At 53.3% G+C, this 14469-nt stretch overlaps 1 protein-coding gene across 5 annotated transcripts in view; it reads left to right on the top strand.

Moving 5' to 3' along the window:
• The window catches only part of SHANK1 (SH3 and multiple ankyrin repeat domains 1), a 51423-nt gene that overhangs the window by 27596 nt on the left and 9358 nt on the right, over positions 1–14469 (top strand). For 4 of the 5 annotated variants that reach the window (XM_044931353.2, XM_044931352.2, XR_006546058.2 and 1 more), the window contains 8 exons: positions 2829–2911; positions 3146–3270; positions 3864–3999; positions 4440–4520; positions 5095–5118; positions 5313–5381; positions 5842–5960; positions 12907–13003. In XM_044931353.2, the coding sequence (XP_044787288.2) occupies positions 2829–2911; positions 3146–3270; positions 3864–3999; positions 4440–4520; positions 5095–5118; positions 5313–5381; positions 5842–5960; positions 12907–13003 (734 nt within the window). The remainder of the gene's footprint in view (positions 1–2828; positions 2912–3145; positions 3271–3863; positions 4000–4439; positions 4521–5094; positions 5119–5312; positions 5382–5841; positions 5961–12906; positions 13004–14469) is intronic. The other variant, XM_025270024.3, reaches the window with a different exon arrangement.

The following is a 14469-nucleotide window of genomic DNA, read 5'->3' as shown; positions in this document are numbered from 1 at the left end:
ATGGGAATGATAACAGCCAACCCCTCCCAGGGGGTGTCATGAGGACTGAATGAATACATAAACATAAAGTGCTTGGAATGCCGTCTGGCATTCAGCAGTGGTTCAATAAATGTTACTTGTGCTACAGGCATAGCCTGGGATAAATTTCAGGAACTGGAGGGGCACATTCATGGTGAATTGGGGCAAACGTATATGTGCTGGGGTGTTTGGTTTCAGTGGAGTGGAGGGTGTTACTATTGCAACTACCCAGGTATTTTCTTGGGAATTGTTGAAGAATGTTGTTCACTGTGTGAGCTCAGGCAAGTTGCTTGACCTTTCTGTGCTTCTGTTTCCTCATTTGTAAAGTGGAAATGGTACTCACACCTACCTAGAGGCTCGCCATGGGAGATGATGGATTGAGTCATTTACCTGTGAGGGACTTCAGATACTGGTTGACACATAGCATGGGCTTTTTCTTCGCATCTAATAGATAAAGGAGTCTTACTGAATTGTATTAGGGGCTGGATGTTTGGGGGAGGCTTATGTGTGAAGTGTGGGGAGAGTGTGGGGGTGAAAGATTGAGGGGGATGGGGGAAAGGTAGGGTTTGTGAGATGAATGAAATGAAAGTGAAACTGCTGTAAAGGAGGAATAAAGGGGATCTGAAGAGCATTACTGGCCACTGGGGGTCTCTGGAGATCTGGAAGGGCTATGGGGCCAGCGAGGGCATAAGGGCTCAGAGGAGATTGTCAGGCTACACAGTGGGCCCAGAGCTGGGGACAAGGATGCTACAGAGTTTGTGGTCAGAAGCAGGCAGCTCTAACCTCTCAACCCATTTCTATTGGCCCCATCGTTCACCCACTCAAGGAGTCTTCTTGACCTCTTTCCTCCCCTTCTTCATCGCTTTCAACCCCTTCCCTCCTTCTCTTCCAACATTCTCTCCACTCAGATACAAGGTCCCTGGGTGGCATATAAGGTCTAGAAGACATAGCTGATATTGTGTAGACATGTTTACTGGAGCATCGTCAACTCTGAGCCAGGGTAGTTGTGGGCTGTGTCTACATGTGCGTGCCTGCTGTTGGGCCCATGGGGTTCTAATAGTGGCTGGGGAGCAGGGCTGGGGCCAGAGCGCATGCAGAACACTGTCCCTATGGTACAAATATATGGATTCAACTGTGGACGTGTCGGGGGTCATGGGAATATCCAGCAGGGCTTGCGTGTGTGGAGGGGGTTGGTGCCGAAATACAGTAGGAACACATTAAGTATTATCAGCATGTGCTGGTTTGTGTTCAGGGGGCGTGTTATGGGAATAGACTGAAATCAGAGTGTGGGGGAGTTATTATTGGAGCATACTGGGATGTGTGGGGGGGTTGCTGAAATATACTGGAGTATTCATGGAGGGCTGTTTTGCCAAACCTGTGGGGGTAGATAATTGGAACACGCAGGGAGCATGCTTGTCTATTATTGGAGTGTGTTGGGGCCTGCGGATATTATTGGGGTATTCTGAGGGGCTGCGTGTGCGCTGGGCTGGGTTTCAGATGTGACTGCAGGGTGTCTGGACGCGGCAAGGCATGCTGCCTCTGGGGACAGGGGTTGAGGATAGTGGGTATTCTGAAAAGCCTGGAGCCAGGGTGCCTGGGTATTCCTGCTTATACTGGGGCTCCCAGAATGGAATGGATGTGCAGTCCTGATGTACACCGTGGTGACGTCTAGGGTTTGCGACTGTTACCTGAGTGAGCCTGGGGCTGGTATTGAGAGACATGAAATAGGTCTGTATTTAACTGAACTTTCCTGGCTATGTGAGCATCCCCTAAATATACTGGTGGGCTCTGGTGGCCTTACAGGGAACTCCACGTATTCACATGCAGTTTTCATTTTGCTAGAATCCTCTGACCGCATGAAGGAGATCCATTTGAGTACACCAGGAAGTAGATGTCATCGCTGCACGCTAGAATTTTCTGTGGCGATGGAGATGTTCCGTATCTGGGCCATCCAGCGTGGTAGCCACTAACCATATGTGGCTGCCGGGCCCTTGGAAACGTGGCTAGTGAGGCTGAGGAACTGAATTTTTCCATTTAATTTTTAATTAATTTGCATATAAATAGACACAGGCAGCTAGCGGCCACCATATTGGACAGCTGCTGAATAAGCAGTGTTACAATTTGCTCAGGGACCTGGGGAGATGTTACTGTAGCATATATATATGTGTGTGTGTGTGTGTATGTGTGTGTGTGTGTGTGTGTAGTCCGGGAGTTGGGAGAGGTATTATCCAAGTACAATTGTTCTCTGGACCAAAAGACTTGACCAAAGACAGAACACATCGTATTGCATACATGCTATGTATGCAGCACTCTGCTGAGTACTATATACACTACAGATTAGGGAACTCACACAGTGACCCTGTCAGGTGGGATCTGTCATTGTCCACTGCGATAGACAAGGCAACCGAGGCCCCAGAGGTTAAAGTCGGGGCTCAAGGTCACAGACAGGAAGTGGCCAGCAGGGCCTCCAGCCAGGCTGTCTGGCGATGTGGCGGTTGTACCTCTGCGTTCCTCCCACCGTGCTTGCTGAATGGATGGGTGGATGGATGCACCGATGGATGAATGAGGAAAGAGTGAGTGGGAGACCGCGCACCCCGGGCTCCGAGGGGGAGAGGCCTGTCAGGGCTGCTGCAAGCAGATGCACGTGGAGTGGGTGAGGAGGCTCCTAGGAGGAGGAGGGGGGCGGAATGAAGGGTTCTGGAGCTTAGGCTCAGGTCACCAGGTGACTGGTGGGGCACCAGGTGGCTCCGTGTCTCATGATCCCTTTTCCACCCACCCCACCCGCGCCCCTCCCCCACTCTCCCCGCCAGCGATTACATCATCAAAGAGAAGACAGTTCTGCTGCAGAAGAAGGACAGTGAGGGGTTTGGGTTCGTGCTCCGGGGCGCCAAGGGTGAGTGCCGGCCGGGGAGGGGACGGGAGAAGGGCTCTGACCCAGGGGGACGGACAAGGGAAGGGACCCCCCGCCACCTCCCGGGACCCCTCCCCCGACCTGCCCACCACCCCACCCCGGGGTGCTGGTCCCTCAGCTACGGTGAGGCCTCCGTGACTTGGGTCTGAGCCCCATCCCCTGCTCGGCCTCTCCACCCCCTCCCCTCCGACCCCGCCGGCTCCTCCCCATCTGCAGCGCAGACCCCCATCGAGGAGTTCACCCCCACCCCAGCCTTCCCGGCACTGCAGTATCTGGAGTCAGTGGACGAGGGCGGCGTGGCATGGCGGGCTGGACTGCGAATGGGAGACTTCCTCATCGAGGTGAGTCCTAGCCCCCAGCCTCCCAGGAGCTTCTCCCGAGACCTAGTGCCTGGCCCACCTGCCACAGACACCATGCTTTCCCCTGGGACCCTAGCAACAAATCTCCAGAACCTTAGTGATCCATGCCAAGATGCTGCTGCCCAGAACCAGATTCTCCTTTGGCACCGAGCTTTCCAGCCCCGTGCCCTGCCCTGCCCCCCGCCCCCCAGCAGCTAGCCAGCCTCTTCAGTGATTCCATCTGAAAGCCTCTCTGAAGCATCTCAGAAGATAACAGAGCTGTTCCCAGGGCATAGGTGTGCGCACATGTGTGCGTGTGCAGGGAGGCACGCACGTGTGTGTACACACACACAGCTGGAGGATAAGGAGGGAGAGAGGCAAATAGGGTGGGCCCAGCCCCTTCCCCAACCCTGAGGCCCTAAGAGTTACAGGAGTGGAGAGGTGGGGGCTTGCAAGGGGGGCGGGGGGAGGAGAAGAGTGACCGACAGCACCACAGACAGGGCCAGGCAGGAGGAGGCCACTTCAGCAGGGACCCAGAAGCAGAAAGCATCCTACCCCTCACCTATCAGGTGTGGTTGGGGGTGTCTGTGCTACAGGTGAACGGGCAGAACGTGGTGAAGGTCGGCCACCGGCAGGTGGTGAACATGATCCGCCAAGGGGGCAACACGCTGATGGTCAAGGTGGTGATGGTCACCAGGCACCCGGACATGGATGAAGCTGTTCACAAGAAAGGTGCTCCTTCCCCTGACTTGTGTGGTCAGGCTTGGACATTCCCCCCACCCGCCACTGCCACTGGACTCAGACCTTCTGGAGCCCTAATGACCCAATGGTCCCACCACCAGCAGAAGCCTTCCCCCTCCCCAAGGCTGCTTGATCATGACCCTCAGGAGAGGAACTGAGCCTAAGCCTAGCTTGCTGGAAGATCCCCTGGAGAAGGAAATGGCAACTCACTCCAGAATTCTTGCCTGGATAATCCCATGGGCAGAGGAGCCTGGTGGGCTAGCTACAGTCTGTGGGGTCTCCAAAGAGTGGGACACGACTTAGCAACTAAACGCCATCACCAGCATCTCTTCTCTGAGGGCTGGGAGCACCACAGTGGTGGGGGGTGGGGTGGTTGTGGAGGGTTTCTGTCCATGGTGCCGATGTCTGACCTCACTGTCATTTTTTTCCAGCACCCCAGCAAGCTAAGCGGCTCCCGCCCCCAGCCATCTCCTTGCGTTCCAAGTCTATGACCTCCGAGCTGGAGGAGATGGGTGAGCTGGTGGGGCTGCCGGGGACCAGTGCTGCGGAGGGAGAGGGGGCCGAGGGCGGCTGGACCAGCCCTGGGTTTGTTAGTGTTAGTGACCAGGGGCTCTCGTCCTCCTGTCCTCATCGCGTCCCCCAGTCCACGGGTCAGATTCCCTCTGACCTGCGTGTGTGTCGCTGGGAAAGGGCGTCTGAGAGTCAGCTTTCCCTGTTTCTATCTGTTTCTCTGTCGGGTGTCTCTCTGGGTCTGTAACGTTCCTCTCTGCGGGTCCCGGTTTCCTTTCTAGCCCCTCTCCGTCTGTCCCCTCGCAGCCCCACCCGCATCCTCCATTTCTCCCTCTACCAGCTCCCCGCACTCCCACTAACAGACGGGAAGGCGAGCCCCCTCCCTCCAGGCAAGGCCGAGTGGACCCGGGGGGTCCGGTTCCCCGCCCCTCCCCGCCCCCGCCGCCCCGCCGCCCCGCCAGCCGAGCGCCCCCCACCCCGGGTCCCTGAGGGAGGCGGGCGTTCCAGAAAGGGGGCCCCTCGCCTCCCCACGAAGTCCTAACTCTTGGCTCCTCTACTGCCTCCCCCCCGGGCTAGTCTCCCCCTGGAAGAAGAAGAGTGGTGAGTGGGCACAGGACTGGCGGGAGGGCCCCCGTCCCGTTCCCGCCGGCGGACTCGCCCCTCCCCGACCCCGGCCCCTCACTGCCCCACTCGCGCTTGCGCACGCCCGCCGGCCACGCCCGCCGCCGGCCGAGCCCGCTCCGCCCCGCCCCCCGGGGGCTCCCCTGGGCTTCATCCGCCTCCTTTGCCCACAGAGTACGAGCAGCAGCCGCCGCCGATGCCCAGCATGGAGAAAAAGAGGACTGTGTATCAGATGGCTCTCAGTAAGACGGCCCAACCCTGCTCCGCGGGGGGCGGCCCCAGCTCCCCCGACCCCACGCCCCCTGGGGTGCCGCATCCGCCCCCCATCCCTCTCCCTTCTACCCCGCGCCCCCTTCAGCCACTTCCACGCTGGTCATCCACACACCCCAGCTTTGCACCAGCTGTTACGGTTAAGCACCCACCGCTGTCTTGAGCCTCTTTGCAGCCCCTTCTGCTTCTGCTCCACCCTCCCTTGTAGGATGTCCTGTTACCCGCCCTCAGCCCTTTCTATCGCTGCATCCCGCCTGCCCTGCCCGGCTGGACCGTGTCTCCAAGGAGGCCCACCGGGAGGGAGGTGGAGATGCCCTTCCCTAGTTCATACAAGTCATTGAATGGGGCGCCCAGCAGCTCTGTCTCAGTGCCCGCCAGGCCCAAACCAATTTCATTTCGCTGTCTCTCTGTCCCTCTTCCGCCTCCCCCTAGACAAACTGGATGAAATCTTGGCAGCAGCTCAGCAGACCATCAGTGCAAGCGAGAGTCCTGGGCCTGGTGGCCTGGCGTCCCTGGGTAAACACCGACCCAAAGGCTTCTTTACCACTGAGGTAGGCAGCCTGGTCTGTGGGACTGGGGGACTGGGGGACTTGGGGGGAGGAAAGGTTGAGGGGTAGACAGGGCAACTTGTACCCTTTATCCTTCCCCCTGCAAACCCTTTGTGATTCCACTGTGTTGAGTGCTCTGCCTAAGGGGCACCGGATTTTCTGGGATCCCTCATTGCTCCCCACTCTGGGGGGTTCCCTTTCCTCTCTACCCGTCCTCCTCCTCCTTTATCCCCCCAGATCCCATCTCTGTCCCCTCCCCCCACTCCCCATCCCCAAACCTCACTGCTCCCTCTCTCGCCCACCTCTTTCTGTCCATCTCTGACCCACCTTAAGGATCTCAGGGAAGGTAAATGGAGGTCAGGGATGGCACTCCCTGGCACAGGCACAGCGCATAATAATAGGTGCTCAACAAGTGGTAGTTATTAAAATATTAATTATCATCTCTGTCTCCACTCTGCCCGCTCACCTACAGTGGGTGTTGATCACATTTCTGACACTCTGTTTTTAACGTGGATTATCTCATTCATTCCTTGGAATCATCCTGGGAGGTGCAGTTGGTTGTGATACAGAAGAGAAACTGAGGCTCAAAGAGGGAGCCAGGATTTCAGTCCCAGGCAATCCGGCAACTGGATCTACGGTCCAGCCACGGCCCTGTCATTTCTGGTTCGGACCTGCAGGTCCCTCACTGGATTGTGCCCCTTCACGGGGACACATCCCTACCACTACTCTCCAGTTCTCTGCACTGGCCCGCCCTGCCCTCTGAGTGCACCTTCTGACTCCCTCTTTCAATAGGCCATACCCACCACCCGGTGGCCAAGAGGCCACTGACTCTAAAAAACCCTGTGCTTTGACTTTGGAGGGATGGTGGACCCTTTTAGGCTAGCCTAGTCCTCCAAATTAATACTCTGAATAATGTATAAAATGAAATATATAATCCATAAGGGTCAAAACCCTTGATAATTCAGCTGGTAAAGAATCCGCCTGCAATGCAGGAGACCCCAATTTGATTCCTGGGTTGGAAAGATCCACTGAAGAAGGGATAGGCTACCCACTTCAGTATCCTTGGGCCTCCCTTGTGGCTCAGCTGGTAAAGAATCTGCCTGCAAAGAGGGAGATCTGGGTTCGATCCCTGGGTTGGGAAGATCCTCTGGAGAAGGGAAAGGCTACCCACTCCAGTATTCTGGTCTGGAGAATTCCACAGACTGTATAGTCCATGGGGTTGCCAAGAGTCGGACACGACTGAATGACTTTCACTTCACAAGGGTCAAGAACAATATATAACCATGGGGAGTGACAGTGGAAGGGTGTAGCCCCTCAGGGCACTGCAAGCCTCACCAAAAAGAATTCAACTCTTGTGAGCAGATGAAGTGAGGTTACAAGCCCCTTGAACCAAAAATAAAAGTAAAATATAATACATAAGATAACAAAAGAAGCCAGGTACACAGAAAAACAGTTATCAAAACATTTTTTAATTTTTATTAATATTTTTATTTATTTATTTGATTGTGCCACATCTTAGTTGCTGCACATGGGATCTAGTTCCCTGACCAGAGATGGAACCCCGGCCCCCTGCATTGGGAGCTCAGAGTCTAAGCCACTAGACCACTAGAGAAGTCCCTCAAAACACTTTTAAAAGCAGAATTTGTGATACAGTAATGTTGGTGCCTTTTCTTAACACAGTAGCCAGCAAGTCCTGGCGGTGGATCGAGACTACTCTAATTTCAAAGTTTCAAAGAAGCATAAACACTGTTTAGCGAAATGTGCCATGAAGAATGCTCTGCCATGAAGAATGCATAAATACCTGTGATTTCTGATACAGTCACACATTTTGCTAAGACTGGCAAGGTCTGTGGCCAACATCCTTAATTAAGGAACTGTTGTGTTTTAGTTGAAGGCTAATGAATATCAAGATGTAGGGAGTTTTCTCCCCATCCTAGTGCACAGCCCCTCCCCACCCCCAAAGTCTATCCACAGCCCTCCCGAGGGTTCAAACACCTACTCTGAAAGGGTCGGTACTCTTACAAGAGCCAAATGCAGCTGGCAGATTTTGTATTCAGAATTTCTTTCCGATTTAAAGGCAGAGGGTCCTTGGCCACTTCTCAGGGCTGGGCACAGGGCTCTGCATGCAAGAGGCCCTTGCTTCACACCTGTCCTTGGTTTCTCAAAGAATCTGAAATCTCTCAGCCTGGGAGTTCCCTGACGATCTGGTTGTTAAGACTTCCACTGCAGGAAGCGCAGGTTAGATCCCTGGTCAGGGAGATTAAGATCCCACATGCCACACGGCCAATAATAATAACCTATAGTGGAAAAGAACCTGTAAAAGAACAGACACATACACGTATATGCGTGTGTGTATATATATATATACACACACACTGAATCATTTTGCTGTACATCTGAAACTAACACAACATTGTAAATCAACCATACTTCACTTAAAAAAAAAAAGCACATGGGCAGTAGAGCCAGGCAAACCCGCCTTCAAAGCTTGAGTGCCTCTAACTCTGTCACTTGGCCCACGCTTTATAATTTTTCTGTGCCTCAATTTCCTGTTTTGTAAAATATGGCTAAAGTCAGTCTTGCTGGCTTTTAGGAGGATTGAATGAGATCAGCTTCTAACAGAGGCTCTCAAGAGATGGTGAGCACTCCTAGCCACCATAACTGGAGACCCCACTGTGACCCCAGCCTGCACCCCCAGAGATGAACCCACAACAACATCCCAGGCTCAATATGGAGTCTCTAGTAACAGATTAGGGCCAATCCTGTTTTCATGTATTCAACAAATGCGTGGCATACCCACCAAGTGCCAGGTTGCCAGCTGCTCTTTGCATGAACCTCCGTTACAAGACAGACAAGATCCTGGTTCCAAAGACACCCCCTCCCCCAGGGCCCAGGCACTAGCCAGTAATACAACCAGCTGCCTGCCCACCCCCATCACCTAGAAATAAAATGCCTGAGGTCTTCATGGGGCCTTCTTTTTTTCTGGGTCCTGGAGGCCAGTGGTCATTTCCCCTTTTCTTCTCTTTCCTTCTCCCTCCTGGGGTCTGTTCCTGGGCCTCCCCCAAGCCCTCCCTCTCATGTCGCAGGCTGTCTCTGTCACCATCTCTGCCCCACTGCTGCCACCAGCCATCCTGATCTTTCTCAGCCCCTGAGACACAGGGGCTCCTCTGTGTCCTTCCTGTGTCTCTATGACCTTCCTGTGTCTCTCTCGGTGGTCTTGTTCTCATCTGTGTCTCCATCTCCCATCTGTTCTGGCTTCTCTCCCCTTTCCCACCTGGACTCTGCTGCATCTATACCAGGGGGACAAGCAGGCAGTGTGGAAGCCCAGTGCAGACCCCGAGGCTCCTTTTAACGGGGGCCTGCACCACAGTGGATAGAGGTCCCTGAAAGATACACCTCTGGGTTAAACGTAAGAGGGGCTAGGGAGGATCCACTGTGCCAACAGGGGCGCTGCAGACCCCTGGCAGATCCACTGAAGGTCAAGATCCCTCTTGGGCTCCGTCTCTTCCTAGGGCTCTGCTGTTCGTCTGTCTGTCCTCTCCTCTGTGTGGCCTTGGTTTTCTTGGGTACTGTCTCTGTTACCTGGTCACTGATCCCCTCTTCCCAGGGGTCCCCTGCTCCCTGTCCCCCACATCTTGGACTGGGTGGTCCAGGTTCTAGTTTCAGCCTCTCTCTGGACTGTTTCTCCCTCTGGTTATTTTTTACCATATCCTCTTGGTTGCATTCTCTGCCTCTCCCCCTCCCGGGGCGTGTCTGACCCTTCTGACTGCATGTTTTCCCCTCCTAGGCTGGCCCTGGCCCTCTCCATGGCAGGACCTCGCAGGACCACTTTTTTCTCCCTGCCTTGCTGTTTCAAGTCCCCTGCTGTCTCTCCCGCGCACCTCTGGACCCCCGTCTCTGTCTTTTGTCTAGCTCTGTCTCTCCATCAGCCTCCTACGCCGGTCTCTTTCCCCTCACTCCTTTCTGGGGCTGGCTCCCTAACGTGAATTTCCCAGCCTATCTTCAGCCTGTAGCCTGTGCACAGCGCCCGGGCACGCTCTCCTGTGGAGGCACCGGACCCTCAGCTGACCCAGGAGGTGGCACAGAGGAGGGCGGGACCTCTGGCCGACTTCCTGGGGAGAAATCTGCCAGGCAGCCGGTGACGTCACGGCACCTGGCGCCCTCTGATTGGCTGCCCTCTCTGCGCGGGAGAGGACGCTCCCAGTTTGTTAACGGAGGTCAGCCTGTTCCACCTTGAGTTGGTCCGCCCCTCAAGCAGTCATTCCTAGCCTCCTCAGACGCTATTATGCCTCCTCTGTCAATCTGGCACCTCCTCTGCCACTCTGATCCCTCTTGGTGCCGAACTAACCCATTCTTTGATCCCTCTTTCTCCCACACTTAGAAGGTCTACCAGTGTGCCAATATTAGACACCTCTCCCTTGAGTCTGGATCCTCTTCGGTTAGGGGAACTCTTCCTCTGTCACCCTAACCCGCCTACTTTTATTCCACCCCCTCCATTGCCTCCTCCCGCTTTGATTTCTCCTCTGTCGCTGTGATCCACCCCCCATCAGTCTCTCAGAAGAGATCTGAAGAGATCTAGTGGATGTCCTTCATTCTACAGATATCTATTGAGCACCTACTGTGTGCTAGACCTAGTGCTCAGTCCTGGTAGTATAGGAGGGAACCTGTCAAACAAAGTTACTTCCTTTAGGGGATTTACATTGGCAAAGGGAGTGGGGGTATTTTGGGGGAATTGGGTTCCACGGTAAGAGAAATCTCCAAATAACAGTGGTTTGAACAAGATAAATGCTTATATCTCTGTAATGTTGAACAAGTCGGGAGTAAGGAGTCCAAGGGAGGTGTGGTACCCTCTATGGTCGTGAAGATCTAGGATCCTTCTCATCCCAGACACAAAGTTCCCTCATAGTCCACAATGGCTGCTGGAGCTCCAGCTATTGCACCAGCATTCCAGATAGCAGGAACAAGGAACAGTGGAAAGACAGGAGTGCAAAGGAGGGCACATTGTTGCTTCTTGGGTTACCTCTAATGAGACTTTCCAGAAATAGCACACAACACTTCCACTTATGCATTTGGGCCTGCCTTAGTCCCATGACCACACCTAGTTGCAAGGGAGGTTGGAAAATACAGTCTCTTAATTAAGTGCCAAAGAAGATCAGGCTGTTCTTACCGAGTAGAATGGGTATTGGGTAGGCCACATGCCGAGGAAGACAGACAACAAACAAGTAAGCAAATAATTATAATAACTCTAACCTGGGATGAATGTTATCCAGGCTGAACTGTATTCAAGTCTCCTTCCTATCTGAAAAGAAATGAAAACATTTCTCGTCTAGAATTATCATAAACCCTTGACCCTGTACCCATAGCGCCAGGGATAATGTCTGGTGCCTTCAGGGAGCCAACATTCTAGCTGGGGAGACAGTAAACAAGCAAACCAGATCATTTCAGATGGAGAGAAGTGCCTTGAAGAAGACAGGACAGGGAAATGCAGTAGGCTGTGACTGGAAGGGATGTTTGAGCAGAAGAGGTAAAGATGGAAAAGAATCTGTGATGATTAGGAGGAAACCATTGTAGAGAGAAGATCCAGGACTTGTAAGTGTCCTAAACAGGGATGGACCTTGGGGCATCAGAGGAGCAAGAAAACGTGGGCATGGTGGGACCAGAGCGGGAGATGCAAGGTGCAAGATGCAAGATGCAAGGGCTAGATCATACATAGTGTCTTAGTTTGGGTTTCCTAGAATCAGAGTCTGAGATACAGATGCTCGAGAAAATGATTTCTTACGGGGGAACCTGTAAGGGCGTGGGGGAGACAGGATGAGCTGCAGAGGTCAGCAAGCCTGATGACTGAATTTCCCCTTCAGCCTGAACTCTCACAGAGCTCTGGAGTGTGAACGACAGGATGGAGTTAATCCCGCCTTAGACGTTCATGTCAGTGGGCTGCGGGCTGCTGCTCCCAGAAGTGGGGACACCTAACTGCTGGGGCACATCAGCTCCTTTGGGGGAGGGTGATTCTTCAGAACAAGGGGCCGCCAAGTGCTGCAGGCAGGTGACACTGCGGCTGGGTGCGGGCACAGCATCCTGGCCAAGAAGGTAACCTGGTGAGCACAGGCAGTGCCTGCTGCAGGGGGATTTGAAGATCAGACTCGGGAATTCGGATCCCCTCTGAACTGATGTGAGATGTTGTAGTAGGATTTTAAGCAGGGCAATAGCATGATCTGAATTTCTTTTAGAAATATCCCTCACGTTTTCTTTCTTTTTTTTTTAAGATTGATTGATTTTTATTTATTTGTGCTGGGTCTTTGTTGCTGCATGGGCTTTTCTCTAGTTGCGGTACACAGACTTCTCACTGCGGTGGCTTCTCTTGGAGCGCAGTACCAACTCTAGAGTGCCCTGGCTTCAGCTGTGGTGCACAGGCTCAGTCATTCCAGCTCTTGGGCTCGGTTGCTCCACAACATGTGTCTTCCCAGATCAGGGATCGGACCCGTGTCCCTTGCATTATAAGACAGATCCTTAACCACTGGACCACCAGGGAAGCCTGCCTCTGACTCTTGTGTGAAGAGTAGATTAGAAAGGGGGGTCAGGACAGGGGTGGCAGCCAGGAGCCAAGGAAGAGGCTATTGCAGCCATCCTTGCAAGTGATAACTTGGACCTGAGCAGTGACAACATGAGTGGAGAAAAAGTGCCCAGATTAGTGATCGGTTGGAAGCAGAGCAGACTCAGTTGATAATCTGCCTCCCCCGCCCCCGCTTTCTTCTTCCCCACTGCTGCCATCAGGATTCAGAAATCTCTCTTCCCCAGAATTCCCTTCCATTTCCTTCATGCCCCTCTCCCTTCCTGCAGAGGCTGGAGAAGGGAAGGAGGATGGCCGTGGGGGGAATCCATGGATTTCCATGACCTGACTGATCTTCCCCTGCTCTCTTTTCTCTCCCCTCCTCTGACTGCCAACCCCAAGTCGAGCTTTGATCCCCACCACCGCTCCCAGCCAAGTTATGAACGTCCTTCCTACCTGCCTCCTGGACCCGGGCTCATGCTCCGACAAAAATCTATTGGTATGTCACCTGCAGGGAGGGCGTAAGGGATGCCGGAGGGGAAAGGGGAGGCTGGGAGGGTGATGGTTTATGGGGAAAACAAGGGAGCCTGGGGATGTTCTTTTCTCCTTCCATATGTGACAATGAAGTTGGGCAAAGAGTTCAGGCTTTGTTGCTGAGCAAACCTGGATTTGAATCCTGGTTCTTGTCCATCCCAGCTGTGTGATCAGGGGCAGGTGGCTTCACTTCTCTGGGCCTGGGGCTCTGCATCTAGAAAATGGGGGCATCACTGCCCCTGCCTGGATGCAGTAAGTCAAAGCTCCCACCACAGACTCTGGTTCATTCTCTCATACCTGACTCCATTTATTTATTTATTCATTCTACAGATGTTTATTGAGCATTACCATATGCCAGGCTAGACTACTGGGGATTTGTCAGGAAACAAAGCAGACTAAAGGGTCCTGCCCTCGTTGAAATTACCTTCTAGCAGGGGAAGACAGACAACAGATTATAAGGATGAAAAATAAGAAAATGATATAGTATGTTAATTGTGGTGAGTGCTATGGGGGGGAAAAAAGAGTAGAATGAGAGAGGTCAGGCATGCTGGGGGGCAGGTTTGAACTGAAACTTGGAGATGCGCGGGGAGCCGTGGAGATGTCTGGAGATAAGGCATTCCATGGAGCAGGTACAGTCGGTGCAAAGGTCCTGAGGCAGGTGTGGGGGACTGAGCTGCCATGTGCTGAGAGAGCAGCTTGGGGAGATCACAGGAGAGATCAGGAGCTCAGTTTAGGGTCTGCTGAGCTTGAGATGCCAATGAGACATCCAAAAGGGTGCAACATTTGGATACATGAGCCCAGAGCTCAGGGGCAAAGATGGGGTCCAAGACAAGCGTGGGAGTCTTCAGCTGGGAAGTAGTGAATGAAGTGGTGGACTGGTTGAGATAGTCAAGGGAGAGAGAGAAGTCAGAGGTGAAGAGAGAGTCAAGGACTGAGCCCTGGCAGTTGATCAGTAGGCAAAAGATTTCACTCCTCCAGTTTTCTCCAAGTTGGCTTGCTGCTTGAATCTAGCTTTTCCCCAACTTCGGTGTCCACAGTCCACCCGTTTCGTTTGCCTAGTAACAGCTACCCTTACATCCACCTGACATTGCTTACCTATAAATTGGCTCCCTCTTTTAAAATATTAACCTCATCCTGAGCTCCATCTGTGAAATCACAGATTTGATGTGCTAATTACATTTCTTCTCTGCCTATACAAGAAATCTAGAACTATGCATATAAACAAGGTATCTCTTCCTGGCTCAAGCCAGTTTTGCTCACCGCAAGAGACGCCTGGTGGTGGTGGTGGTGGTTTAGTCACTAGGTAATGTCCGACTCTTGTGACCCCATGGACTGTAGCTAGCCAGGCTCCTCTGCCCATGGGATTCTCCAGGCAAGAATACTGGGGTTGCCATTTCCTTCTTCAAAAAGACCCCTGCTGCTGCTGCTGAG

The sequence above is a fragment of the Bubalus bubalis genome, chromosome 18 (genome assembly GCF_019923935.1).
Source record: "Bubalus bubalis isolate 160015118507 breed Murrah chromosome 18, NDDB_SH_1, whole genome shotgun sequence".
Taxonomy (NCBI): Eukaryota; Metazoa; Chordata; class Mammalia; order Artiodactyla; family Bovidae; genus Bubalus; species Bubalus bubalis.
The sequence above is the reverse complement of the archived record's forward strand: the minus strand, read 5'-3'. Positions and strand labels throughout refer to the sequence as shown.